Below are 26,330 nucleotides of genomic sequence, written 5' to 3' on the forward strand. Positions count from 1 at the left end.
CTGTATTCCCTTCGGCAGTAATTCTTATTTTTACATAATTGTTCCCACTGCAGTGGAGTCTGAGTTAGCTTTAGCTTAAGTTAGCTAGCAAAATAAATAGTTGGATTGGATTTATGTTACATAATTTTAACCTAAAGAATTAATTGCAGTCCTCTGGATTGAAATTTGTAATTTTTTCGTGAATAATATTGGGAGAAAAAAAACTTTAAGCTGTTTTGGAGGCATGTGTTGTTCAGACTCTTTGATTTTAACAGAATTAAGGCAAATCCCAATGAAACATTTATCATATATCAGAAATTTTACATTCATACAAGAAAAGCCTTCAGTTATTGCTTTTACGGCGAGGTTCAACAATACTTTGTTTCTAATTAAGTCCTCCCTTAATCAGGACGCGATCAAAACTGTTAATGTTTGTGAGCAATATATTTTCCTGTAGACATACTCACTGGCAAGATATATGTTATTTCATTTTATTTTATTTCATTAATTTTATTTATTTATTTTTGATGTAGTTGTGTTGTATTATGATTTATATGCTCTGTATTTGATACGTTTGATAAATAAAGTTGTTGGGGGAAAAAAAATGAAGCTTAAAGTGGGCGGAGCTCACTGTCGCCATGTTGGATGAGCTCTACTCCACCGACGCGGATATTCCAAATCTGGACGTGGATGGTCGTGCTCTCCGCTACCTGTTACCTCAAAGGTAAGCTAACTCAAAGCAGGAACTCCCTTAATGATGCTGAATTTTAAACCTTAATAAAAAAATAAATAAATAAACGATCGAGTTAGAAAAAGATTCACCCCTGTACAGTTGTCATGAGTAGTGAAATAAACTATTGACACCACAATATTTTTTTGTACCAGGCTGTAAACATGTTTAATAATGACTGTGAAGTTGGGCTTTTTAACATGGAGGTCTATGGGGATTTGCTCCCTTTTGGAGCCTCAAGTGGCCACTCGATGAACTGCAGCTTTTTGCACTTCCTCATGGGCTTCATTGTTCAGACCTGGAAGTTGACGCTTGGTTCTTACGTACATTAGATATGGATCGCAGATGCCCACTACTTGCAGTTTTGTCTTTGTGTTGTATTCTTTCCTAAGTTAACGAATCATGTAAATATTCTTGGGTTAAAAATCAAAGGGAAATTAAATGGGCTTCTGCCCTCCAGGTCCAGGAACTCCAGTGTATCTTAGAGTTGTTTGAGGTGCAAACCCTATGAGTAACGTGGAGGCTTAGAAAAAAGAAAAAGGAGAACAAAAAATAACTAAAGACATGTTCATTTCAACACAATTTATTTACACATTCTCCATAAACCTTATATTTGATGTGAAGCCTTGGCATCTACTATTGCATGTTGCTTTCAGTCCATCATGTCAACCATCTTTCTCCTGCACCAGTGGTTGTAGCACTCTTTAGTCTTTAGTCTGCAGGCCCTCTGTACGATCCACCGACACTTTTCCTCTGAGCGGCGTCCACGTCTGGGCTTCTTCAGTCGACGGGGCCCTGGAAGATGAGTTTGATGTGGCCCTGCTCCCCTGTCAACCAGGTACCACAGAAGGGGCAGGCAGCATGAAAGGCGTGGGTGCCGTGTGGTAACGGGATCTGGCTCCACCCCACTACTGTCTTTTCTGAGCATACGTGGCCACAGGGACAGAAAGCATGGGTGGGTGGACCCGCATCAAGGTACAATCCGCCCTCACAGCCCAGCCACAAGGGCACATAGGGGCCTACTCTCCGGCACATGGGGCACTCCCTTTCCCCAGTGCTGGCCGGCGCTGTGCCCCCGGGGCCGGCGGGGCCCTTCTCCTTGCGGTAGCCCCAGTTATGGTATCCGTGTACATGCCCGCAGTTGACGTAAACCCAGGGCTGTTTCTTGTCGACGATCTCGCGCTGGGCCAGACTGGGGAAGGCCAGGGTGTTGAAGCCGACGGGACACTGGGGCCGGGCGGCGTTCAGCTCCTGGCGAAGGGACTCCAGCTGTTTGAGGGTGGGGGTGTGGCGCAGTCCGGCGGGGGTCCTCCACAGCAGCGTGGCCCCGCAGAGGTCGATCAGAGAGCCGTCTTGGAGGGTGTTTGACTCGTTTTCGACCTTCGGAACAGAAGATGGTAAATTAGCGCTGTGAAGACCAGGGATGGGATGGAAACATCGTTATTATCGAGAGAATGAAGCTGTGAACACATCTGCAGGACGTCGTAGTGTTACACTTTGATACCGCCACATGATGGCACTATGAGCAACTAGTATATTAGAGAGAATTTATCCATCACTGTCACTGCTGTCGCACTCCATATAAATATCGATAGTATCGATACGAGGCCAGTATCGGTATCGGATCGATACTAGTGTGATGAGACTGATACTAAAAGTAAATACAAAGGAAAGAGACTCTTCATTGTATTGTCTTGAACTAGAGAATGGACCGTCTGAGCTGTCCCTCTATGCTGATTGGTTCTGAGCTGGTCACATGTTTCATGGGCGCCATGTTTGCTACATCTAACAAATATTCACCCATAGAGAAGTGGCAATAACAGAGAATAAAGCTGGATTAAGAGTTAAAATATGCCACAGTGCTCAGCCTATGGCTCCATCACAGGATCAGGAAAACACTGAGGAAACTCCACCTTTTCCCCAGTGCACAAAAACGTTATGGGAGTTATGAGAGAAGAAAATTAAAAGGAAGAACTGGATGTCAACTGATTTCCCTGTTATGTAATGAGGTCAATGTCAATGTTTCCCTTTGACATTTGTCAAGATTTTATATAGAAAAAATAAAGTCATACCATCATTAATGTGAACCTTGATCTCAAAACCATCGACCTAGCCTTGTGCTAGCTAGTTATCTAGACTAAAGGCTAAAAATAGCAGCTAGCATCATATATACTGTGTGTGAATGTAATTTACAGCCATGTAGATAGTCGGGACTGTGCTGCCGTGACGGACCAATTTTCTTGCGCACTTACCTCAGCGCCATGTGAGGCCAAAATATGACAAATGTATCCCATCAGCCCCCTCTCCCCTTACCAGTTTCCCCCTCTGTTGGGCTGAACGTGTCTCTCTGAGGGCAAAGACGTTGCCACAGACCGAGATTTCCCTCCAGACGCCCGGAGCCGGCTCAGACACGAACTCCCCCGCCGGGTGCATCACCAGCACCCCATTGGTGGTCAGGCCGTCCATTAAGCCGTCCGATGTCCTCCATTTGGCAGCCCGCTCCTGAGAAACCGCCACACAAATAAGGCAGACATAAATGTTAGGGAAACAATGGGGAGGCGCAGCGGGATGATAGTGTAGGTGGATCTCAGTGGGGGCTGGAGGGGGAAAAAAAAAAAGACCAAAAACGCTAGCGTTGCTTTTCTCTGCTGCTATATTTAGCTCGGTACAGAATGACTACTGTACTGACTAGCGCACAGTGATGCACCCACGCCTAAGAATAACCTCATCCCTGAGAGAAAGAAAGCCTGGATTATGAACAAAAAAATAGCCCAGATGGAATGAAACAGCAGAATTGCACCAGGCTGGGGATTTTGCTCAATAAATATGTGCAGTATCAGTGAGTAAGGCCAAACAACCGACAAACCTTTTACATGTCAGCAAAGCTTAAGCTGCACTTTTTAACCCTAAGTTTAAAGTGAACGCTGTGACTTGTACGGACTCATCCACCAACTCTCCACAGCTCTGATTTAGGAGTCCATTTGTAGAGGTTTGCTGCACCAAAGTTCCACATTGTTTAGTTAGTAGCTCTATACATCCACTAAACACAAATAAATATGTGAATTACTGATCATGCCAAATGTTGACCCGAAGCTAAAAATATCACGCTAGCAAACCACTGAAAGACGAGTCCAATCATAATCAAATTTAACTCTTTGCTAAGGTGCAAATCAGTTGTTTGTGCATGAGTAGTGGGCGAAAACTTATCGTACACAATGAAACGCCAAAAACAATCCGCCATCTCACGATAAATATGATGGTTGGGATGTCGTACTCAACAGCTGTAGCTCAATTGTGGCTAACAAGGCTCCTCATCAATAATGTGGAGCTGGTTCAGATATCTGAAGGTGCATGTGGAACAAACTTGTCCCACATGCAAGGTTTGCAAAAAAATATAAAGGCTAAGGATAGCAACACAAAAGATTTATTCCACCCCCCGAAGTACAACTACAAACCAGAGCCAGCAAATGAGTCAGCCACATCCTCCGGTAACCAGACCAGACATCCCCGATTTCTGGGGACAGACAGTCCCCGTTTTTGGATGACCTGTCCCCCGGCTAAAGCTGTCCCGGAAAATGTCCCAGATTTTAACGTTTTGTGAATGAGAAGAAAAAATGTTGCGCTTAGACTACAGTTATTACGGTATCCGGTCGCACTGCTATTAACATTAGAGACACAGCAGTTTAAATGTGTTTAAATATTAATAAATATGATGAAATGACGAAACAGGAACAATTTCTTTATTGTCACATATTTATTAATATTTAAACATATTTAAACTGCTATGTCTCCAATGTTCATTCCGTACGATAAGCAAATCAAGCCACGGAAAGATAGAACCAAAGGGAAGTTTTCACATGTCAGACTTGTTTGATTAGTCACTACAGTTTTCTCCATAACTCCCTACTTAAACCTGTAGTTAAGTAGCTCATTTGACTATAACTGGCCTCATCTTGGAGCACCTAAGAGACAACATAGAGACAGACTGAGTCAAAAACATGGACTGGGATTATGATATTTCTATATTCTGTGACAATGAAAACAGACTGTGAATAAATGATGACATACAAGAAGCACGAGCTTCAACAAATGAGTCAAAACCTCAGGGGAAACCTTCCTCACATTAATACGTAATGTTAAAACAGAAATGCCACATTTTGACTTGACTAATTGATGCAACTTCACCGTTTACATCCTGATCTTAAATTACACTATGAAGACACCGCTGTATGTGAAGGACTGAACCTTCCTGGAACCGTCTAGAATGTTTCTAAATCACAGAATATGGTAGAAATGCAAGGTCATGGTCTACTGCAACAAGGGAGACCTACATAATATCAGGTGCGTGGTCATAATGTTATGCCTGATCAGTCTAATTATGGGACAAATGGAACCCCATACACTTCCTGTGTACGTGAACATAATACCCCACTAAGTGGTGAAGAGTGCTATATGTGATTACAGATGTTCAGTATCATGACTGCTGCTGGAAATTCACCAGAATCTCAAAGATTCTCCCCAATATAATTAATTAGCCGTATAATAGTTGTTCTGTGGAAACGTAGTCTCGATAGTTCTGAGGGTTTCACATGCCGCAGTCAGTTTGTTTTTACGGGAGGTCCCGATGAATCTTTTATGGGGTGAAGTCATGCATCCATGAGAAACGTTGTTGTTGGTCTTTGTGTTAACCCAGATGTCTCTGACCGAGTTAGGAAATTTATATAAAGAAGAATATCTGACTCTCTTTTAAATAATAAAAAGGATTAGTAAAGGCTAGCAGCATGGTGGTTGTGGAAAGAAAAGGTCTTACACTGAACCAAACACCAGGAGTCAAAAATATAGAATACTGAATAAACAGACGATCTACTAGTGTCAACCAACATTACTTTAGAAAAATCCCACAACACAGCACCAGATAAAAATGTCACAAAAAGTATAAATAACACAAGAGGAGTCAGCTCAGTTGGTTCCCCAGTAAAAGTAAATGAAAAGGAAAGAGAACCTTCATTGTATTGTCTTGAGCTCATCTTTTTTGCTTTCTTCTGACCACTCCTCACACTAGGACCTTCATTTGGGTCAGGACGTATCGATCTAAATATCGATAGTATTGATACCAAGGCCAGTATCAGCATCAAATCGATACTAGATGTAGTGATGAGATACTTTTGTTACGGTTTCTTTTCTGTGCGTCCAGTAAATTACTTCTCAGGAGTTCATACAAGAACAGCTTCTCTCTAAGTCTGTGCGCGGCAAGAGCGATATCGGTAACGCCGATGCTAGCCCTGTATTTACTTGGTATCAGATCGATACCAAAATTCCCAGAATCGTCCATCCCTGCTCCAAGGAAGCATCATGACTTATTCTGTTGTTTGAATGACAACAGGTAGATACAGGTTAATTATCTACTTTCTGCCATCTAGTGGATAAGGATGTAATTGTTCTCCCTGTCACTATATGTTGCTCAGATAGACCAACAAAGACTAATTATTTGCAGTGAACCAATGATAATCTTCGGGCCAATTAAGTGAAATTGGATAATTTTCCGCCAGCACAGTGGTTGGGTGTCACTGTACTAGAACATATCATGATATTAAAAACGTATGAAACATTACGATAACCGTGTTTCCCCACAAGATTTCGTAAGACCCTGACATTTTTCTCAAAGTGCATGATCGACGATACTAGCCTTGTATTTACTTGGTATAGGAACGATACCAACACTCCAAGTATCGGCCGCCCTACCAACTATCTGAACTATCTGAACCTTCTTGAGTTTAACTTAAAACGAATCTTGCATAATTTAGCTTGGGAAGACCCTTATATTGCCTTCCCCTCGTTTTTCTAAACTAGTCACTATAATACTGTGCACTTCTTTGCAGAATCCATGGGCCACAGTAGACCACATATATGTGATTACGTGCTATAGACGGGGAAGAGACAGGTCAAATTTGACCTGGAGGACGATAGGAAGGTTGAACCAAGACTGCTGGAGAACTCTGCCTCGTGTTTCATGCCGGGTCACGTGCGCTAACACAATCCCGAGGCCGTCCTCACAGCTCCCATGTCTCATGTGGGTGGCACAGCCATGTCCCCTGCTGTCGCTCTCGCCGCGATCTCCATGGTTACCAGTCCCTGAGCATTTTTTGCCGCCCACGGGGGAAAAAAGCGAACACTCACCCCCAGGAAGATGTTCTTGGAGGAGTCGAAGCCGGCGGCGTAGATGCGGGCCGTGTAGGGAGCGCTGCGTTCGCACATGATGCGGCAGGCGTAGCGGGAGATGGTGCTCTGGGCCGACTGGCCTCCTCCTCCTCCTCCGCCACCACCTCCTCCTCCACCTCCACCGCCGCCGTCCCCCGCCGCGCCCACGCCCTGACCACCGCCGCCGCTGCTGCTGCTGCCCGCTGTGTCCGTCACCACAAAGTCAATCATGCTCTCTGTGGACCGGCCGATCTACAAAAACCAGGAGAACATGTAGTTACTGTTGATGAAAAAGACTTAAATATGCAACCGTTCACTACAGCATAAGAAGAGAAAGTGTTTGTGCACTTGACACTAACCTGGAACATGTCTGTGTTGGTGTCATGGGTGTACTCCACAATGACAGAGTGGCTCCGTGACAGTGTGTACGAGATGCTGTGCTGGCTTTTGTTGCTGAGTGCCTGCCAAATGGGAAAAAGATATTAGCCGGGTCGCACGACAAGGAGAGTTGAAGGTCTCGAAGCCTGCGGAGCAAATGGGCTCAGAGGACGTCTCCTGTTCTAGACAAACGTGATTTATAGTTTTATTACCTGAATTATCATTATTATGATCATGGAAGGAGAGGATATATCACAATACGGATCAGTCTGTATGTATGTAATGTATGACTGCTAGATCCTGGTGGATCTGTGTGAATTCCACACATTCATGCTGTTTTTATCTATCATTTCTGTATCTATACTGTTTTTATTTAGTACCTATGTACTATAGTTACTTATGGGAAATAATCCAGGACCTGAGTGCATGATTTTGTTCCATCTCATGCTTCTGTATGGTTGTGAATGACAAATAAAAATCCTTGAATATACAGTTTATAATTAGCATTTAGCATAAACCGTAAATACTGTGAAGCACTACTCTACTTGACACTCCTCACACAGTCCAGCTGAATCCTGGTCGCTGTTTAGACTCCAATTGCAAAGAAAATTACAGATTTCTTTTAAAAGGTGACTTCTAACCTTTGACACCAGCGGAGTTGAGACATTATGGATAACATCAGGTTTGACCCCATTGGCTTTGGGTCTCTTGTAAAGGGCCAGGCGACTTCTTCTGCGACCTTTGTCTCCACTGGCCAGTGACCCATTGTGCCTGTGAAGAACAAAATGGTGAGAATAATTGAATTAAATATGTAGGTGCATGTGACTATGGTCTAGCAATGCAGACTCATCAGAATACAACAAAAAACAAACTGCAAACTACATTTAATGACTTTTAGTTGATGTGTAAGGGTCCCAGAGTTGATCCATGTGGAACTCCACATGTGACCACTTCCAACAGTATTTTTAAACAATGAATACTGTTTCTTAAAGGTTATAGTCCCCAATAGCCTTTGGTCTATTGAATAAAACAGAACTAGTTCCTCTATTAAATTGCCTCCTGAATGCAAATCAGCATCACGCCTGTTATTCACTCCCTTATCTGTAGTGAACATGGTTCCATCTGTGAGGTAAGAAATTACTCTGTATGAGTTTCTAACCCCTGCTCCTCTTTATCAACCATGTATATTAAGAACAGAGAAAAACCATAGAATTATTCCATTAAAAGTTTATTTGTTTATACAATTTCGTTGACCATGACAAAAAAATATTCGTCGACGACCATTTTTTCTGCGACTAAAACAACGATGACGAGCTAAAACTAAGATCTTCACTTCATCATAACAACTGTAATGAAGTGATGGGAGTACAGTATTATTTGATAAGTGATCTGATCCCAGGCATTTATGTACAAGTCCAAATATGAAGTAGTACTGTAAACCATTCAAGCTGAAAGTCTACAATTTACTTTTTTAAGAATTTAAATGTTGCTTCAAAATGTGTTCACACCAAATCAAAAATGGCTGCCACTTCTCTAACCACTAGCCTCATTGGTTTGCATACAAGGAATATGCATGTAAGTGAGCACACTGTGGATGAGTTAGGCGGTCCGGCATTAGCAGCCATGATTTTTGCATTTATAACAAACAACACACACACACACACACTGCAAATTGTTCCTCTGGCCCCCGAGAAGCTATGATTAAATGGATGTTGTAAAATGCCTGGGACAGGTAATCTACTTTCTCTCCAAACGATTCGCATCAACCATCAGACCACGGATCAATAAGCTGAGGAGTGGAAAGCATATGTCTGTGTCTCGGCCAGCAATAGCACCATACCATGCCCTTGGGAGTGATTTCCTTCTCTTCTTATATATGCAATCTATAGTGTCTGTCTTGGTGTGTTTTTTCTTTGGTGTTCCTGAGAAAGGTTGTAGTTCAGTGCGGTTGTACTACTACAAAACTAAAATAGCACAGGCAAAACCAAAATTGTAGGGTGTAGGGATTATGATGCAGAAAATTAAGATGCAGAGATGGAGCCTATATGTCGTCACCAAAGCCAGCAAGTGACTAACTGCAGTGGTGAAGATGAGCTATTTTCTTATCACCGTCCGTAGCGGCAACATCCTCATTCAGAGGTGGAGGGTGTAATTCAAGACTAAGGCTTGAGTCCTTTCTTTAAATGTATATTTTGAGATACAGTTTGACATATAATGACCAGCTTAGGCCTTCTGAGGGGGTCCTGTGGTGTCTGGCTTTGGGTCCTCTATGGTGGATCATCTCACAGATGCTTGATCAGTTTGGGATCTACTGAATTTGGAGGCCAAGTCAACACCTTGTGCTGTTCTTCATGTTTTTTTTTTGAGCTGTTCCTAAAGTGTTTTTGTGGCTGCTGCCATCAAGGAGTGTCATTGCTATGGGGTGGGGGTGTCTGGTCTGGTCTAGGTGGGTGCTACATGTCTAAGTAACATCCACACCAATGAATGAATGCCAGGTCCAAAAGGTTTTCCTGCTGCAGCCCCTGAACCTGAGATTGGTCGCTCATAAATTCAGTAAAACTCAATTCAGTTTAAAATACAATACTCCACCTCTTTTACATCTGCCCAGTGTATCGCATTTCAAGATGTCATTGGTTTTATGTTTTTTCTGAATGCTTGTGATTGTTTTACACCCGCCATTCAAGAACTAGTCTGCTTACTCTGACTCTGTTTGGCTAAATTGAGGTTTCTGCCTGTTCTGGCCAAGATGTATTTTAATTGACGACTTTAACAGTTCCTATATATTCTGTATTTAGTTGTTCTGTGGAAATATAAATCCACAAACTACAGGTCTTCATGGTAGAAAATTGTGGACCAGATCCACAACCTACAAAATTCCTACAGGCACAATTGCTGATAATCACCAGGAGCCGATGGTTGAAATGACAAATGATGATCTGCGGTTCCTACTCAACCAGATTAGACTGAAGCAAATGAAGAATAGCACAGGCAGACATTTACAGACGACACACATCGGCATCTCACCCCAAGACGATGAGCTCGCCGTACTTGACAGGCTCCTTGTCCTCAGGGAAGACTCCGTCGTGAGGTTGTGAGCTTGAGCCCAGAAGAGGCGAGGGCTGGCTCTTGTTGCAGGACGGGCGCAACTCCAGAGATGGGGGGGGACACAGCGCCTCTGAGCTACCCTCCAAAACCATGCCCACCGGCCGCAACTGGGGCTTGCTGCTGGGGAGGAGAGGGAAGGGAGAAAGAAAGAGTCAGAAATTCAGTTTAAATGTGTCTGGATATATCTATAAAATGCTGGATGATATGTCCTCATATCAGTTGTTCCTCCCTATGAGTAAAACAAAACGGTACTTTGTAATCTCACTCGTGAACATGCACAAGAACAATGGGAAGAAACCAGAGAAAAGTCAGATGGAGATCAATGGCCTCCTTGAAAAACAAAACATAAATCTCACAAGAATTTCTTGACTTATTTTGGATGCAAATTTGATGATGATAAATGCACTAAGAAGTTTATGGTTGTGCAAAAGTAAGCATCAGAGATTGGAACGGTATCCACTGCAGCGTCGGCTCAATGAGTCTAAACCCTCAGCCAGAGTCGTAAAGAACTTTTATTTGGTCAGATGGACAAAAAAAAATAAAAAAATATAGTTATCTTTTGGCACATTTTACAAACATAAACCTTTGTAGGTCCCAGGGGTCCCTTTTATCCACCTTATTACAGATGTTCCTTTAGTGTCAAATATCTTGAACACGCACCAGTATTAAAGCAAACATCCAAAATTGTTTGACGTGTAGGTAAGAGTTTTTGTTTTAGGCCCAAGTCTTACCTAACCCTAACCCTACGTTTGCTGCCAATCCCCCAGTTAACATTTCCTCGATGTGTTCCACCTTTATTGAAAACTAAAACGCAAACGCACTACAACCAAGTGGACCAATCACAGCTATTGTGCTGTGCAGCTTCCAGCCACCAGGGGGAGCTCTACTTGCTTAGGTTTCTCATTTAGAGGAGCTGGTCTGGCTTGACTCCCTATGCATAACCTCTCTTTCAAGATGATTCAGAGATGTCAAATATACAAAGACTGTTTGGTAATTGTCCTTACATTCTTATGTTGTCAACATGTGCACACCCTGTCCTCTGTGTCTTACTGTTTAATCTCATTGGTGCATCTATTGTACATGATCTGTCATTTGAAGGGGAGACAGCATCAGTATCAGTAAATACTCAAATTTAAGAACTTGTACCATAACATGTAAAGACATTCATTCGGCTGACCTGATCACAGCTGCATGTTGGTTTGTATTTTGAGTGTGAAACTAGCTCAATTAGTACATTACAGCTGATCCAAATTAAGAAGACCGCCGATCACATTATTGTGCATATCATATCTGTGCCAGGAGTGCTATTTGTTATCACCAACCACGTACCTTTAATTTATTTGTCATTAATATTAAACCCATTCAGAAACAACCCGTAGTTTTTAAATTGTCTGAATGTTTGTTATTATCCGGTGCATGGTGTGTGCCCAGCTTCAGTGTTTGTGGACAGTGCCATCCACTTAAAGTCACTTTCTGACCCAGACTCTTTACAGAAGAGTCATCCCGTGTTAATATACTATGACACCTGCAACTCTGAACCCATTTAATGGTTTGAACTCGCATAACCGCTAATAGGGCAGAGCATTCTGCAAATGCTGCAAATGTGTCACCTTCATAGCTCACAGAGACCAGATAGCAATCAGCTGACATCTTCTTACCGAAGAACATGTGCTGCAAACAGAAAGGTGGAGCAGTTTAACATTGACCGCCTTTCATTTACAGCTTCGTTACGTTTCAAAGCTTGTAGAGGAATTATAAATACTATCAAATCTACCACGTACAGATGAGTCACTGAATATTTTGAGGCCGTTTTGTCTTAAAGCAAGTCAAATAAAGCTAGGCTCTTGTGTCTGCACACAGGTTCTGAGCCAGGTTTTAATGCTCAAGCCTATTATTAATGGAAAGTGGGCGACAACACCTACGTGGAGGTGGTAAGTGAAAGCATGACAAAGCCCTACAACAAGCTTTGTTCTCCCTTCGAGCAGATTAGATAATCACTGTGGGAAACGTAAACGTAATAATACCGAAAACACCACTCCAAATTTGGATGGTCTCCTCTAGCTTCCTGTTTGTTTAATCTGTGCGGCAACAAAGCATTTGTGATACAGCGGCTTCTGTTCCCACGCCCGATTAGCTTCTGATTAACCGGTGAAGGTGATGAAGTCACCACAAGAGTTCTGACCTCTCTAATTTCCTTTAAACTTCTTTGAGAGACACGTTGTCGATCCTGTCTCTCTGGAAATAAGTTCTGAGGAGTCGCCGTTCAAGTCACAAGCCAGATAACCAGTCATTAGCCTGTTGAAGGACCAAACAATTACACCGATCAGCCACAACATTATGACAACAGGAAAAGTAAATAACATTAAACCACCTTGCGACAATTCAGTGTTCTGCTGGGAAACGTTTGGACCTGACATTCATTGATGCGGATGTTACTTAGACATGTAGCACCCATCTAGACCAGACCAGACACCCCCACCCCATAGCAATGACACTCCTTGATGGTTTAAAGCAGCCATCCCCAACAGGATGCAGCCTGACACATGCGCTTTAAGAACAACTCAAAAATAAATAAATAAATCATGAAGAACAGCACAAGGTGTTGACCTGGTCTCCAAATTCACTAGATCCCAAACTGATCAAGTATCTGTGGGATGATCCACCATAGAGGCCTCTCCCCTCAACCCATAGGACAAACGAGCATCAAAGATTGAGACAGCGTCCATTGTAGAATGCTGGATACCTTCTATCCATCTTGTTACAGATGTTTTATGGCATCAAATAAATAACTAAAGCGAAAAAATGGACCCTTGAACTTGCCCCAGCATTATACTAACTACCTGAAATGAGACCCCCATAGACCACAATAGAGACCCCTCACCTCAACCCAAAGACCCCCCCACTAACAACATTCAGGACCCATGTCCATTCTCTGATGAGTCACAACTGTTTTGGATCCAATAAGGGAGACCTACAGTGTTAGGAAGGTGGTCATAATGTTAAGCCTGATTGGTGTATGTGTTCACTGCATATTCTTTTGTCTTTTCGTCTTTGCACAACATAATGTCCAACTAGGTCCAACTGTTTCCTTTGTCGTCCCCGGTCTGTGTGACCAGTCAACATCTTCTGTTCTAATTACGATACGCCGACCATGTCGACATAGAAAGGTCCGATACAGGTGAAATTTGACGCGGTGGACAATAGGGAAGGTACAACAATGATGTGATTAAAACATATTTCAATGTAAATGTCACGCCTCCTTTGCAGTTTCCTGACTCTCTGCACTGTGAATGGTCCAAGAGAGCGGAATTACCATGAGGATGATCTATTAAAGCAAAAGAGGCATGACTGCCACGGGTGGATGAGCGGAGACCAGATGGAGGAGGAGGAGGAGGGGGAGGAGGAGGATTGTAGTAGTAGTAGTAGGAGGAGGAGGAGGTGGAGTGGGTTTGAAGGGCAGGGAGAGGTGATGGAAGGAAATAAAAGAAGGGAAACGTGTGAGATGCTGCTAGTCTCCCAAGGGGGGAGTGATGGAAAAAAATGTGAATTTATCTGTGCGGGTGATGAAGGAAGAAGAGGAATCTGGGAGAAGGAGGGAGGAGTGAGGAGAAGGAGGAGGAGGAGGAGTGTGTGTCTGTGTGAGTGTTTCGTTATGTTCGTCGGGAGGCGCATGCGCAGAGGCAGCGCGCTTTGGCAGGGTGATGGATTGCCTGTTCTGTGCCATGCATTTTCTAATCAACCCACAGCCACATCCTAACGGGTTGGAAGAGGAGGGAGGGAGGGAGTAGAGAGAGGAGGAAGAGGGAGTGATGAAACAAAGGAAACTGTCTGACAATGGAAGACAAAGGGAGGGGAGAATAATGGAGAGAAATAGATGGAGAGGAAGGAAGTCTATATGAGCAGGGGCCAGTGGTAAGAGTGAAACAAGCGGTGGTGTTACACGACACTACACAAATAACAATAGCGCACCACTTTATATCACAATGCAGCACAGACTGTATGCACTAGTCGACTAGTCTCTGATCACGTGACAATAAAAACATGGACGCCTCCCAGGAGACAGGTGAGGAATCCAGTGGGTTGTTGCAGCAAAGTAACCCTAACTGCTAACCCTAACCCTAAGGCCTAACCCTAACCCTAAGGCCTAACCCTAAGACCTAACCCTAACTCTAAGGCCTAACTCTAAAGCCTAACCCTAAGGCCTAACCCTAACCCTAAGGCCTAAGGCCTAACCCTAAGGCCTAACCCTAAGGCCTAACCCTAACCCTAAGGCCTAACCCTAACTCTAAGGCCTAACCCTAAGGCCTAAGGCCTAACTCTAAGGCCTAACCCTAACCCTAAGGCCTAAGGCCTAACCCTAAGGCCTAACCCTAACCCTAAGGCCTAACCCTAAGGCCTAACCCTAACCTTAAGTGTGTTACTGAAGACGGAGCCCATACTACCTTGACATGTCAGTACTGAAACACAACTAAACTACTACTGCAATGCATCTGAAAAGGCATCTGCTAACGCTAGCTTCACCAAATGAGAGCGAAGGAGGCTGCACATCAACTATTAGATAAAGTTATTAGACTATTTAGGTGCAGAGAAATAACCCGGCTACACTATCCCATCTAACAACACCCTGTGGAGTACTATTAAACGCTATTGATGGTACTAAGTTGCTGCCTGTTTTTATACAGGCTATACATATCTGCACATATACGATTTTTTGGGTGAAACCACCTTGTTTCTGCCGACCGTCATGATGAATTTTTCGGTGAGTGGAACCGCACCTTTTTGAAAAAAACAAAAAAAAATATGGAGCCTGATACGAACATGATGATGTCATCGCTCCACCCCTCTAGTCTGGCTAGCGCCCGACATCTCATAACAACAACAGCATCAATGGTGGACTGCAGGCGTGTGATGGCGCTGCATCAGATATTGACCCATGTTGGGTGGCTAGGTTAATATATACTGTTGCTTTGCCACTACCATGAGCTATAAAGGATTATGAACTATAGTCTGGACTGACCTCCAGGTCTGAGCGATGAAGCTCATGCAGAAGTACAAAAAACTGCAGTTCATTTGAGTGGCCACTAGAGGCGCCATAAGGAAGCAAATCCCCATAGACCCCCATGTTAAAAAGCTCAACCTCTACAGCATTATTAAATATGTTTACAGCCTACAGCGCCACACATAGGCCTGGGATATGTACTACAGCCTTTCTACAACTAGATGCGTGTTTGCAGTGGATCCATCTTTATGGAGAAATTCTCAAAAACAACATCAAGGAGAAAAAAAGATTGTTTTCGTAAAGTGTGGACGTGGTCTATGTAGTGTATGAGCTGTCTGATCTCAGCATATATATATTCAGCTCAAGAATATAGATTTCATTACTTTCTACTGTGTTTTTATTTGTGACGTCATCGGAGACTAGTCGACCTTAATGAATTAATACCAGGTCCAGAAGTTTCCCAGCAGAACCTTGAATTGTCTCAAGATGGTTTAAATGTTATTTTATTTCACCTGTCTGTGGTTTTAATGTTGTGGCTGATCAGTGCATGATGTATATATATATATATTATATATTATAGCTCAACCTTAATCCCCCTCACTCTGTTTCGCTTTTGTTTTATATGTTTCTGGTTTTTCCACTACGAGCTTTGTGTAGCCGCCCACTGCAGAGAAAGAGGAGTGAGTGTGTGTGGGAAAATAAACAAATAAATAAATAAAAAAAGACAGAAAAGGAAAGAGAGACAGAAAGGAAGAGTGGAATTTGTCTCTTCCAGAAACAAATGAAAAGAGAGCTAAATATATCCCCCCGGTGACAAATGAACTCTGGGTGAGTTATGGCCTCATAACAGAACTAATCACACTGTCCCCCCAGTTCAACCCGTTTAAATAAAGATTTTCTAATTCTGTCCTCACGTCTGCTCCAGTCGCTGAACACTTGGTGCTGCATCCATTTGAAAAGCAAACAATGCATACGCAGCAGCCAGAGTATTTTATTTATTTATTTGTTTAATATTTGAGAGCGCGATAGAGAGCCAGATCCTCCACGTTACGTAACACTTTGTACTGTTCATATCCTACAAGTCGTGTTATGAACGGTTCCCCCTCCCCCGCAACCAGATACAGCCTCTGCTACTTTCATGTCTTTTCTGTTTCTGCTTACATTCTGACTCTACTCGGTTATTTTTTTCCCCCTGAATATCATTTATGGAGATGTAGGATTTGCTTCTAGACTTTTAAATATTCCTGCAGATTTTCGGCGTCGACTGTGAAGCATCTTCATACGATTCGAGCTGATACATATAGTTCAAAGTTGAAACCAAGGTTTCATTGAGATAGCATCACCTGTGGAAGACCTTGAGACGTTCACAGTGTTGGGAAATGAAGAAATATCTGTACTGACGCTTAAAAATTATCATATTTTGACCAAAACTATATAATAAAACAATTTGGGGGAAATCAACTACAGCAAAAGCGTAGATCCTAACGTCGTATCCTGGCCTGCACCTACTCAAAAATGTAGCTACGCATTACTACAAGAGCGTGTCTCTGCTTTACTTTATTTCAAACAAAAATTGATTGTTTTGGATTAGGGGTGGGAAAAATTTGTGATATGGCAATATATCACAATATTCTTTCTTCCGATACAATATTGATTTTGAATGTCTTGATATCGATTTTAAAAGAAAAAGTCAAGTTTTGGACCAATCGTGACTTTGTCCAATTAATTATCACTGTCATGAGATGAAGCTGCATTTAAAATTTCTCAGTGAACTGTGTAGAACATATCGCAGTATCATAATATCACAATAATGTATCGTATCGTGACTCAAGTATCGTGATACGTATTGTATCGTGAAGTTCTTGCCAATACAACATAGCCAATATAGCCAAAAAAAATTGTTAGATATTAAATTATATCTGTCTGCATCTAAAATCTCTGATGTAAGCCGACTCTGCTCCACTCAGACCCTAACCCACGTGATCGCAACAACAACAGCATATGCTAACAAAGTAGCAAGGAGTAGGAGTGATGTTGTTGAAGTCCAAAAAAGACGTTGCATCTGAGTCTATAAAACAGCAGCAGGGTTTGGTTTACTGTGTTTTTTTTTATGCTAGCATTTGCAAATTAGAGCTGAGTGCTAGAGCATCTTGGTTAGCTAATTTGCACTCCCTCCAACACGCTCCCTTGCTCTAATGAATGTCCTTTATCATGCAAAACTGGCCTAAAGACAACAACGTGGCGTCATTTTAACCATTCGTAACGACACATTTGCAGGATTTAATGTGCAAAAGTATGTGTGTGTGTTTTTTAAGTTGTACAGGATAATATTTGTCCTTGTGGGGCCCTTTTTTTCTGTGCTGTTTAGGGTAAAGGTGCAATTACTTGAGACGGCGAGGGCTGGGGCAGAGGGCTAGGTGGATTCATTATGTCAGAGGAAAGTCATTCCAAAGACAGAAACACACACGTTTGTTTGTTTGTGCTGGCTGCTGTGTGGTGGCGATGAACTGTGTCCTGCAGTCCTGTCTGTTCCTGAACAACCCGGCTGTCTGGGATACAGGACAGCGACAAGAGCAGAACAGAAAAGAGGAAGCGCTAGAGGAAATGGACTCATGACACTCGCCAGCTCTATTTGGATATCAAAGAAGCTGGTTCACATGACCCTGGGAGTGCAGGCGAAAGCGAAAGCGAATGTTTAGGCCTCTTGTCTTCGTTACTAGATAGTGTCACTGCACATGAACCACCAAGAGACAGCAGGTACACACCAGCCACAGCCTCCTGAAGGTCACTCTCGGGGCGTTTACACCGACTCAGTGCTTTTCTAAATTATAGCCCAGGCACTGGACTCACGGTGTGTATGTGTCGGGGTGCGGCTCACTCAGCATTCTGGCCCAACTCCAGTTGTGAATGATACCGGTGACTCAGTTATCGCTGTCCGGTGCTGACCGCACAAGTCACAGAAGGGACTTACATCATGCCTGTTGCTATGCAACGCTAAGGATGACAACTGGTTGCGAAACTGTCCCATGGAGCCGTGCGGTTTGTAATTCTAATAACCGGAAATGAATCAGCAGTTTTCAAGCATCCACCCACACGTCTCACTCCAGGAAACATGTAGAGGCGGTATCACATAATAGGTGTCCTCCACCCAAAATCCACGTATGGCCTGTAAAACACAGCTGAGGGCAACAATTTCAAGGCAGTTTTATTTAATTAACCCTTTAGAACTGAACATATTGTCAGCGATCCGTTAAAGCATGCGGTTTTTGAACTATCGTAACTCACAATGGACAAAATTGAAAGTGTGGCTGAACCCTGGGAAGTTGTGCTTCTGTCTGGAAGACCTTTGTGACATCTCAAGGGTGTAACTAACTTCATTTCAACAAATTCCTGGGTCTCCTCAGTCTTGCATCATCATTACCTTAACGGCAGCTTCTTTTCTCCAGAAATCTCAACTTCACAAACTTCCACCGAAACCTTTCTTTTTTTTTATCTGTGGGCGGATGTTTAGGTCTTACGTTTAGTTTCACTTTCATTTATGATCACAATCAGTGCATTTACATGCGCAGCCTAAGGGAGCCATGCTCAAAATTCGACATTTTGATTGCAGTTCTTGTCCCAGTTTAAATCCAACAACTGACGGGAACACGTCCTCCTCCAACTCCACACTAGGTGGCGATATGTGTCTTTTCAGTGGCTTAATACGGCCCCTTTTCCTTTTGACAAACAACTGGAGGATTTCAAACAACAACAACATGGATAATAGTACAGTACGTAATGTGCGCGCTACGTATGGTGGAGGGAGAGCGCACAGGTGAAGCGTTGTCTAGTTAAACTCAGATTAAGTGTATACATGCCAGTGAAAACCAATTTCCAATCGCATTATTTGGGTGTCTTTGTGCATGTAAATGAGATCTGAGAACATAATGACACTCAGTAGAAGTCAGAAGGGTCAAGAAAAGCTTTGTCTGAACTGAATATGACAAGGGTTGTACGGAAAATATTGCAGAAAGGTCCAGAAAGGCTGTTGCACGACTTCTTTTTTAATACGACACCGACTAGTCTCTGATGACGTCACTAATGAAAATCCAGTAGAAAGTAATGAAATCTATATTCTTGACCTGAATACACAAACTGAGGACAGACAGCTCCTGTGCTATGTACTGTGAGCTGCAGATATGTATAGCCTGTATAAAAACAGGCAGCACCATCAATAGCATTTAAGAGTGTATTTCTCTGAAGCCGCCTCCTTGTACTGCAACTAAAGGTCTAATAACTTTGACAAATCGATGTTTTTCAGATGCACTGCAGTAGTACTTTAGTTGTATCCCAGCACTGACATGTCACAGTAGTGTGGGCTTCATCTTTAGTGAAGTATTTCCACACACTTAGGGTTAGGGTTAGGCCTTAGGGTTAGGATTAAGGATTAGAGTTTTAATTTGCTGCACGCAACTGAAATGGATCCTGAGCTGTGCATTTATCGAGCACATTTCTACCTGTAGGCTCTCAAAGCGTTTTACAGTTAAAATCTATCTACGCAGCGTCCTTCAATATTAAAGCAAATAAGTAATGCACTCAATCAGACCCAATATCAGACCATTTTGATTGTTTCAATGCAAAGAGCCCTTAAAATACCGTGTGTTTGAGATATTTGAGATATTATACAAGCATTTACTCCAAAAATTTCACATCACAGTGGCCTGATGTTTTAGGGATAAGATACTGAAAAGGTGTAATACCAATGTGGAGAGGAATCTTCTTTAAATTTCCACCTGAAATGTGGGAAGAAATATCCAAATTATGAGGACACTTTAATGGACATTTCGTAAGAAATTCCACATCAGAATAATCGAGTATTTCCTGGGGTGACCGACCTACTGAGGTTGTGAACTATCTGCTTGACACGGATTTAGTTTCTGGAAACAGGGAGTTTCCTTGAAATGCATTTGCGTAGTAAGTTAGTCCATGCAGACATACCGAGGCTTAGGTGTTAAAGAGTTCCATCAGCTTAGTGCTACAAATATCACAGCTTGGTCGCACCCTCAGAAAACTCCTTCAACTCCGGCAACTTTAACTATCAGGCATAACATTATGACCACCTTTCTGGTGCATAAAGAACAGTTTCTACCAAGAGAACAAGGAAAAAGCTTGGATGGAAAGAAGACATGTTTTCACTTGTAACTAGTCTGAAACCTTCCACAGACGCACAAAGCAATGAACACTGCTACACTGAGACCAAGCAAATGTTGTTGGCAGAAAGCCAGCAGGAAGATGCAGCTGCACCGATCTTGTCTGAAACGTAGCAACCTCTAACCGCTAACACCCTCGGCGGTGTAGGTTAGCGCTACCTGGAGTTTCAGAGTGCACGGACGGATGCACGACACAGTGTTTTTGCTGCTGCTCCAAACCCTCCTGAGTGCACTCAACTCAGAGTAAACATGCAGTTGTTTTGTTTTTTTTATTGCAAATGAATTCAGCTATTCATTTGTGAGAAGAGAGGAAGAGGCGGTTTCAGTTTTACTCAAGGTCTTTGATGCAACACCTGTACGTGTAAAGGCTCAAGCATTAAATCAGACTTCTGGGTTAGGTTAATGCAGGAGCTGATAGCTGATGGACACCTCCACAGAAATATAACTAGACGTCCACAAGCTGTGAGCATGTTTCCTCTTTAGTATTTCCAGCTGCTTCTCCATCTATGCAATTTACTAATTGATTGTTTTGGATCAATGAGGAATAGCCTAGGTCACAGCAGTACTATAGTTTTTACTTAAAGGGATACGCCACCCCTGTGTGAAATTTAGTTACTCGGCGTATTCTCCAGACTTGGCTAAGTGAGGAAAAAGCGTTTTTAAATCTGTCCAGGCATTGTCCTAATCCAGCAGTGCAGCTGTTAGCTTTAGCTTAGCACAGACGCTGTAATGTAGCATTGCCAATTAGCCAGTTCTTCGCAAAAGTGATAAATAAACCAATATTATCATTTTGCATTCAATATTAGCCTATTCAGATAATACACAGGTGCAACATACCTATATGAACCAAGCACTGTTAGCTTCTCTTTTGCTAACACTGCTGCGTGCGTCTAGGATTTCACCTGGGGACTGAATAGGATCTTGGCCAATTTTGGGGAACCCGACGGAGTCAGCGTGTAATACCCAGCCTTGTGATTGGCTCAGCAGCTATATGGGCGGGGCCTACTCTGTGCAGGAGGTTTAGATTGACGGGTCTAGTGTGGCGCTTTGTGCTTGAAACAGTGCTGACTGAAAGATAACGTCTTCTGCTTCCCTTTTCTAAAATATATTGGATCAAATGAATGTGTATTTAAAGAAATTTCACTTTGTGGGGGGAAAACTTAGGAAAAAAAATAAAAAATATAGAAAAATGTCTAATCAACCAAAGAGTTTGTGACACTGTAGGAGTCTGTAGATTCCCTAGGGATCACGAACCCACCATTGAAGAGCTAAGCCTTAGACAATCCCTTCGTAACTGCATTAGCATTTCTACTCAAAGTGAATGTACAGACCACAAAAAGGAATCAGGAAAATTCTTATCACTTGTTTATCACTTTTGCGAACGACTGGCTAATTGGTAATGCTACATTACAGCGCCTATGCTAAGCTAAAGCTAACAGCTGCCCTTTAAAACTGACATTGTGTCGTCTTCCCAGTGTTCTTCCGATCTCTTCGTTCTCCCTGTAGGTCTCAGCCACTGCTGCACGCTCTAACTTTCTAGTTTGAATAGTTTGAACATTGTGTTTGTACACATGTAAATGCCACCTCCCTCTTATACCTTTTCCACTGTGTGTGTTTACGCGCTGGATTGTGTTGCAGATCCTATTTTATTATTATTATTACTATTATTATTTTTAGTATTTCTGGCTGCTTCGCCATCTTTGCAATTTACTAATTGATTATTTTGGATCAATAAAATATCAGTAACTGAGGAGATTCAAACATTTGTACGATAAGTCTGCGAAAGTTTCAGTCGCAATTGTTGAAACTGAAGCAGGAAGTGGACACAAAAATTAACCTGATAAGTAAAAAAAAAAAAAAAAAACAGCGCCCTCTAGTGTTTGGGTGGAGTTGTTACAGAGTGAGCCAGGTACAAGTAGAAATGACTCACACTGGCGTAGGCTACGTATGTAGGTTACAGAGTCTAGACGTCACAGCAACGCAGATCATAAGAGCTGTGACCGGCCCGCTTGCTAGTAGCATGTTTACAGTTTATTATTTTTATTTCCATATGGTGGTCAGACATCCTCTCCACTTTAGGATCCTCTTTTAGCGACCTAAAAATTATTACTTATTTTCCGTCTGCTTCTACATCTTCACGATTATCAAAATGATTGTTTTTGGATCAATAAAGACGGTTCACATGGAGGAAAGGTTAACTGAGGACGTTTCGTACGACTCGTCTTAGACAAAAAAATCTGCAAAAGTTTCAGTCTCCATTGTTGAAAGTGAAGCTGGAAGTGGAAACAAAAGTGGAAAACAAAAATTAACCCGGCTGGTACAAAAAAGACGCAGCGCCCTCTAGTGTTTGGGAGGAGTGAACCAGACTGTACGTACGTCGGTGTCTGTGTCCCGCAGTTCTTTAACTGTATCACGTTCACTAACGCAGCAGAGACGGTAATTTACCGTCATATAAACATCCCGGAAACTCACAAACTCATTACTCTGCAAAAACATAAATAAATCAAATGAAACTAATATATGGTTAGGTCATGGGGAACATGGATGCACCGCTGCCACTGTTTACGTTGTGAGCCATTTTGAGCTCCCACCTCAACCCCCTCCTCCTCCTCCTCCTCCTCCTCCTCCTCCTTCCTCTTCAAGGAGGAGAGAGGATTTGGAATCCTCTAGAAGCAATGAAGAGATGATACGTGGGCCCCAACGAGTTATTATTGAGCTACAGGAGGATTTAAACGCGGCCTCAGTGCCCTCTTATTATTCACGGTCTGTCTGTGGAAGGATTGCAGAGGATTGCGTTTTTTTGTTTGTTTGTTTGTTTTGTTTTTTTTTTTTAGGGGGGCCACGCTGTGTGTGTTTGCGCGTACGGACGCGTCTTTTTCTTTCTCCCCGTTAAGACGTGATGTAGTAACTTGATTTTGCCTCATAAAAGGAAATATGTGACATCTCTTTCTCTCCGTGTTTATCAAACGACGGCAGCTTTCACTTGTCTTTCATTTTCTTCGTCTTCTTTTTTATTCCTGGTGACATAAACAGACACGTTTCTAAAAAGGCTCGATTTGTACACGGGGGGATTCCTCCGAACACGCAACACACACTGGCGCACACCCTTTCCATTCACCACAACACACACACACACACACACACACACACACACATAAACATATTTTTTCCTTTCACGTTCAGTAAATCGTAGCAGATTTGTTCGAGGTGATAAATAAAAACCAATCCTCTCCTCTTTAAATTTGAACCGACCCATTTACCCCATAAGGATTGAAACACCTCGAATAAATGTAATAAACTCATCCAAAATATAAATAATAATAATAATAATCTAAATAACAAGGGGGCGACTTCAGCCTCCATCACCTCCCTCCGGGGGAGCAGCAGAGCAATCAACAGGCCAACTCGCCATCTACTCCTTCTTTTTCTGTTCTTTTCTTTCTCCCTTTTTTTTTTTTATGATGGTGATGATGCGATAATGGAGACGCGAGAGGGGGTGATGCGGGAGAGAAAGAGAGACGGAGAGATGGAATAAAAACAGGGCCCGTACCCGCTGATGTTCGCCAACGGAGGTCCGGGACCTTCTCTCGGATCTGTCCGTGCGTTATTCCTTCTGCGGATGAGAGAAAGAGTGCGCGTGCGCGTGTCCGTGCGCGTCCGTCACTCCCCGTGTCGCCTGGGAAGCGTAAAGGGCAGCTTGAAAGAAAAGGAAAAAGGAGAAGGAGAAGAAGAAGCAGAAGCAGAAGAGGAGGAAGAAGGAGAAGGAGACGAAGACGCGCAGAGCATCAGGAGCGGTGGCATCGCCTCTCCTCCGCTTGCGCTACACTGGAGACGTTCCCGGATATAGAAGCAGACAACCCGGTGGCACGCCTACGTCTTCCTCTCCCTCCTCTCTCTATCTCGTTCTTTCTTTCTTTCTTTCTTTCTGTTTTCCCCTATGTGATCAAAAATGATATATATTTAATACATTGCTTTTAAAATGATCCTGGTAAATCCCCAACTCCTAATTCAAAGATCCCACCCAAATACGTCCTAATGCGCCACTGGCCCCAGGTCGTGCCTCCACAATAAACATCCCCGAGGAGGTAGGTAGGTAGGTAGGTAGGTATCCCTTACAGGAGGTGTGTCCTTTTTTATTTATTTATTTTTTTATTTTATTAACCTTCCCGTCATCCTCCGAGTCAAATTCAACCCGTCACGAATGTTTCTGTGCCACGTAATTCATGAATTCTGCAAAGATTTTTTTTACTATTTATAGCAAATAAGTTGAGAAAAAGTTTACTAAAAACACAGGTGTCAAACATAGGGCCCCTGGGCCTAAGGTGGCCCGCCACAGGGTCTAATCTGGTCCACAGTATGAAGGATGTTTTATTATTGTAAACATTCTCCTAATTTACTCGTTCTTCTTCTTTGCACTAAAACAAATGGGGGAAAAAAATCTGGAGTTGTCGTTACTTATACTGTAGGTTATTGTGTTGTTATGTTAGCTAAGTCCAGCTCCCTTTTGGTCAAATTGGGCTAAAATGAGTTTGACCCCCTATGCTTTATAAACAGTCAAACAGCCCAGAGGACGAAGGTTACATGGTTGAAATAAATAACAGCTACTGGCTTATTATAGCGGAGCTGTTTTGTTATAATCCCCAAATCCAAAAAGTCGTCATCCTGAGCTTAAATGTTGTGCAGCAGAAAAACTCCCATGGTGTAAATCTCTGGCCCCCTGCTTCATTGTCAACACCCGTTACTCTGGTGCCATCTGGTGATAGTCAGGCCCTGTAGCAGACAGCCACGCTACAACATTCACCGGTCAGCCATAACATTGTGACCACCTTCCTAATATTGTGCAGGTCTCCCTTGTGCCTCCAAAACAGTGTCGACATTTTGAAATCAACACCTCCATGATTGGAAAGGAGCAGCAAGAAGAAAATGGTTCTTATACTTGTCTTGACTTAGCCCCCTACTTGAAAATTTTTAAAAGAAGAAAAGATGGTTTGACATCACATACAGTTGATTTTCAGTAGCCTCCTGCACCAAGAACACAAACAAACAAACAAACAACAACAAAAACCCAAACAGCTACAGATTTACAAGATCAAAACAATTAATCATTAACATCCAGTTTAAGTTTCCAGTGCATATTTTATTACTTTTTAGTGGCTTTGAACATAATTAAGTCTGAATGTCTCAATAACCCTGATGTAATAAATAAACTAGTGGTATATTCTCTAAATTAAACTTTGTGGAAAAGTCGGATCACCCTTTTCTGCAATAGTTATTCACTTCTCGTGTCCGTGGTCGTAATGTTGTGGCTGATCGATGTGTATCGCTGCTCGTTGGACCGTATATGAATATGCACGTCTACATAACAAAGAGCGCTGGCAGCAGTTCAACAGCAGCTCTGTTTCATAACTGTAGTGGAGGTGAAGAACCCACTGGAGTGGGAGTAATATGTGGCTGTGGAGTGGCAGGTAGGCAGACGAGGAAAAACCTGCAGGACGACAGAGGAACACTGTAAGTAGTCGAGGAGCTTTATTGACGGATGAGTCGCAGGTGGACAAGTGACAAGCAGCACCACCCAGAGACACAAATATACAGAGAGAAGACACATGAGCACAACCGGTACTGACGGAGAGAGATGCAGACATTTATCTCGTAAAAACTGAATTTGATCTTGAATTTTCCACAAATAGGATCAGGGCTCTGTGGGGGCCATGCCAACACTTCAAAGAAAACTTCCTTGGCTGTATGTTTGGGC

At 42.7% G+C, this 26,330-nt stretch overlaps 1 protein-coding gene across 2 annotated transcripts; it reads right to left on the reverse strand.

Moving 5' to 3' along the window:
* Nucleotides 1-1,276: 1,276 nt before the first annotated feature.
* On the reverse strand, nucleotides 1,277-24,640 carry peli3 (pellino E3 ubiquitin protein ligase family member 3). Of its 2 annotated transcripts, none has more exons than XM_047609627.1 (7): nucleotides 24,129-24,640; nucleotides 10,310-10,510; nucleotides 7,927-8,056; nucleotides 7,267-7,368; nucleotides 6,887-7,159; nucleotides 3,023-3,211; nucleotides 1,277-2,089 (listed from the first exon to the last, which is right to left on the reverse strand). In XM_047609627.1, the coding sequence occupies exons 2-7, from the start codon at nucleotides 10,480-10,482 to the stop codon at nucleotides 1,490-1,492; spliced, it is 1,467 nt and encodes a 488-aa protein (XP_047465583.1). In that variant the 5' UTR covers nucleotides 10,483-10,510; nucleotides 24,129-24,640; the 3' UTR covers nucleotides 1,277-1,489. The 2 variants fall into 2 exon arrangements, with proteins under 2 accessions (XP_047465583.1, XP_047465575.1); XM_047609619.1 differs by having other exon boundaries at nucleotides 10,310-10,507; nucleotides 24,129-24,639.
* Nucleotides 24,641-26,330: the final 1,690 nt, after the last annotated feature.

This window comes from Mugil cephalus, chromosome 1 (genome assembly GCF_022458985.1).
Source record: "Mugil cephalus isolate CIBA_MC_2020 chromosome 1, CIBA_Mcephalus_1.1, whole genome shotgun sequence".
Taxonomy (NCBI): domain Eukaryota; kingdom Metazoa; phylum Chordata; class Actinopteri; order Mugiliformes; family Mugilidae; genus Mugil; species Mugil cephalus.

What these genes read in the sequence shown, in the direction of transcription:
- peli3 (XM_047609627.1), bottom strand. Translation starts at nt 10,482, where the DNA reads ATGGTTTTGGAGGGTAGCTCAGAGGCGCTGTGTCCCCCCCCATCTCTG. An exon ending in GGCGAGCTCATCGTCTTGGG is followed by an intron (nt 8,057 to 10,309) that starts GTGAGATGCCGA and finishes TGTTCTTCACAG; the next exon opens with GCACAATGGGTCACTGGCCA. An exon ending in CCCAACAGAGGGGGAAACTG is followed by an intron (nt 2,090 to 3,022) that starts GTAAGGGGAGAG and finishes TCTGTTCCGAAG; the next exon opens with GTCGAAAACGAGTCAAACAC.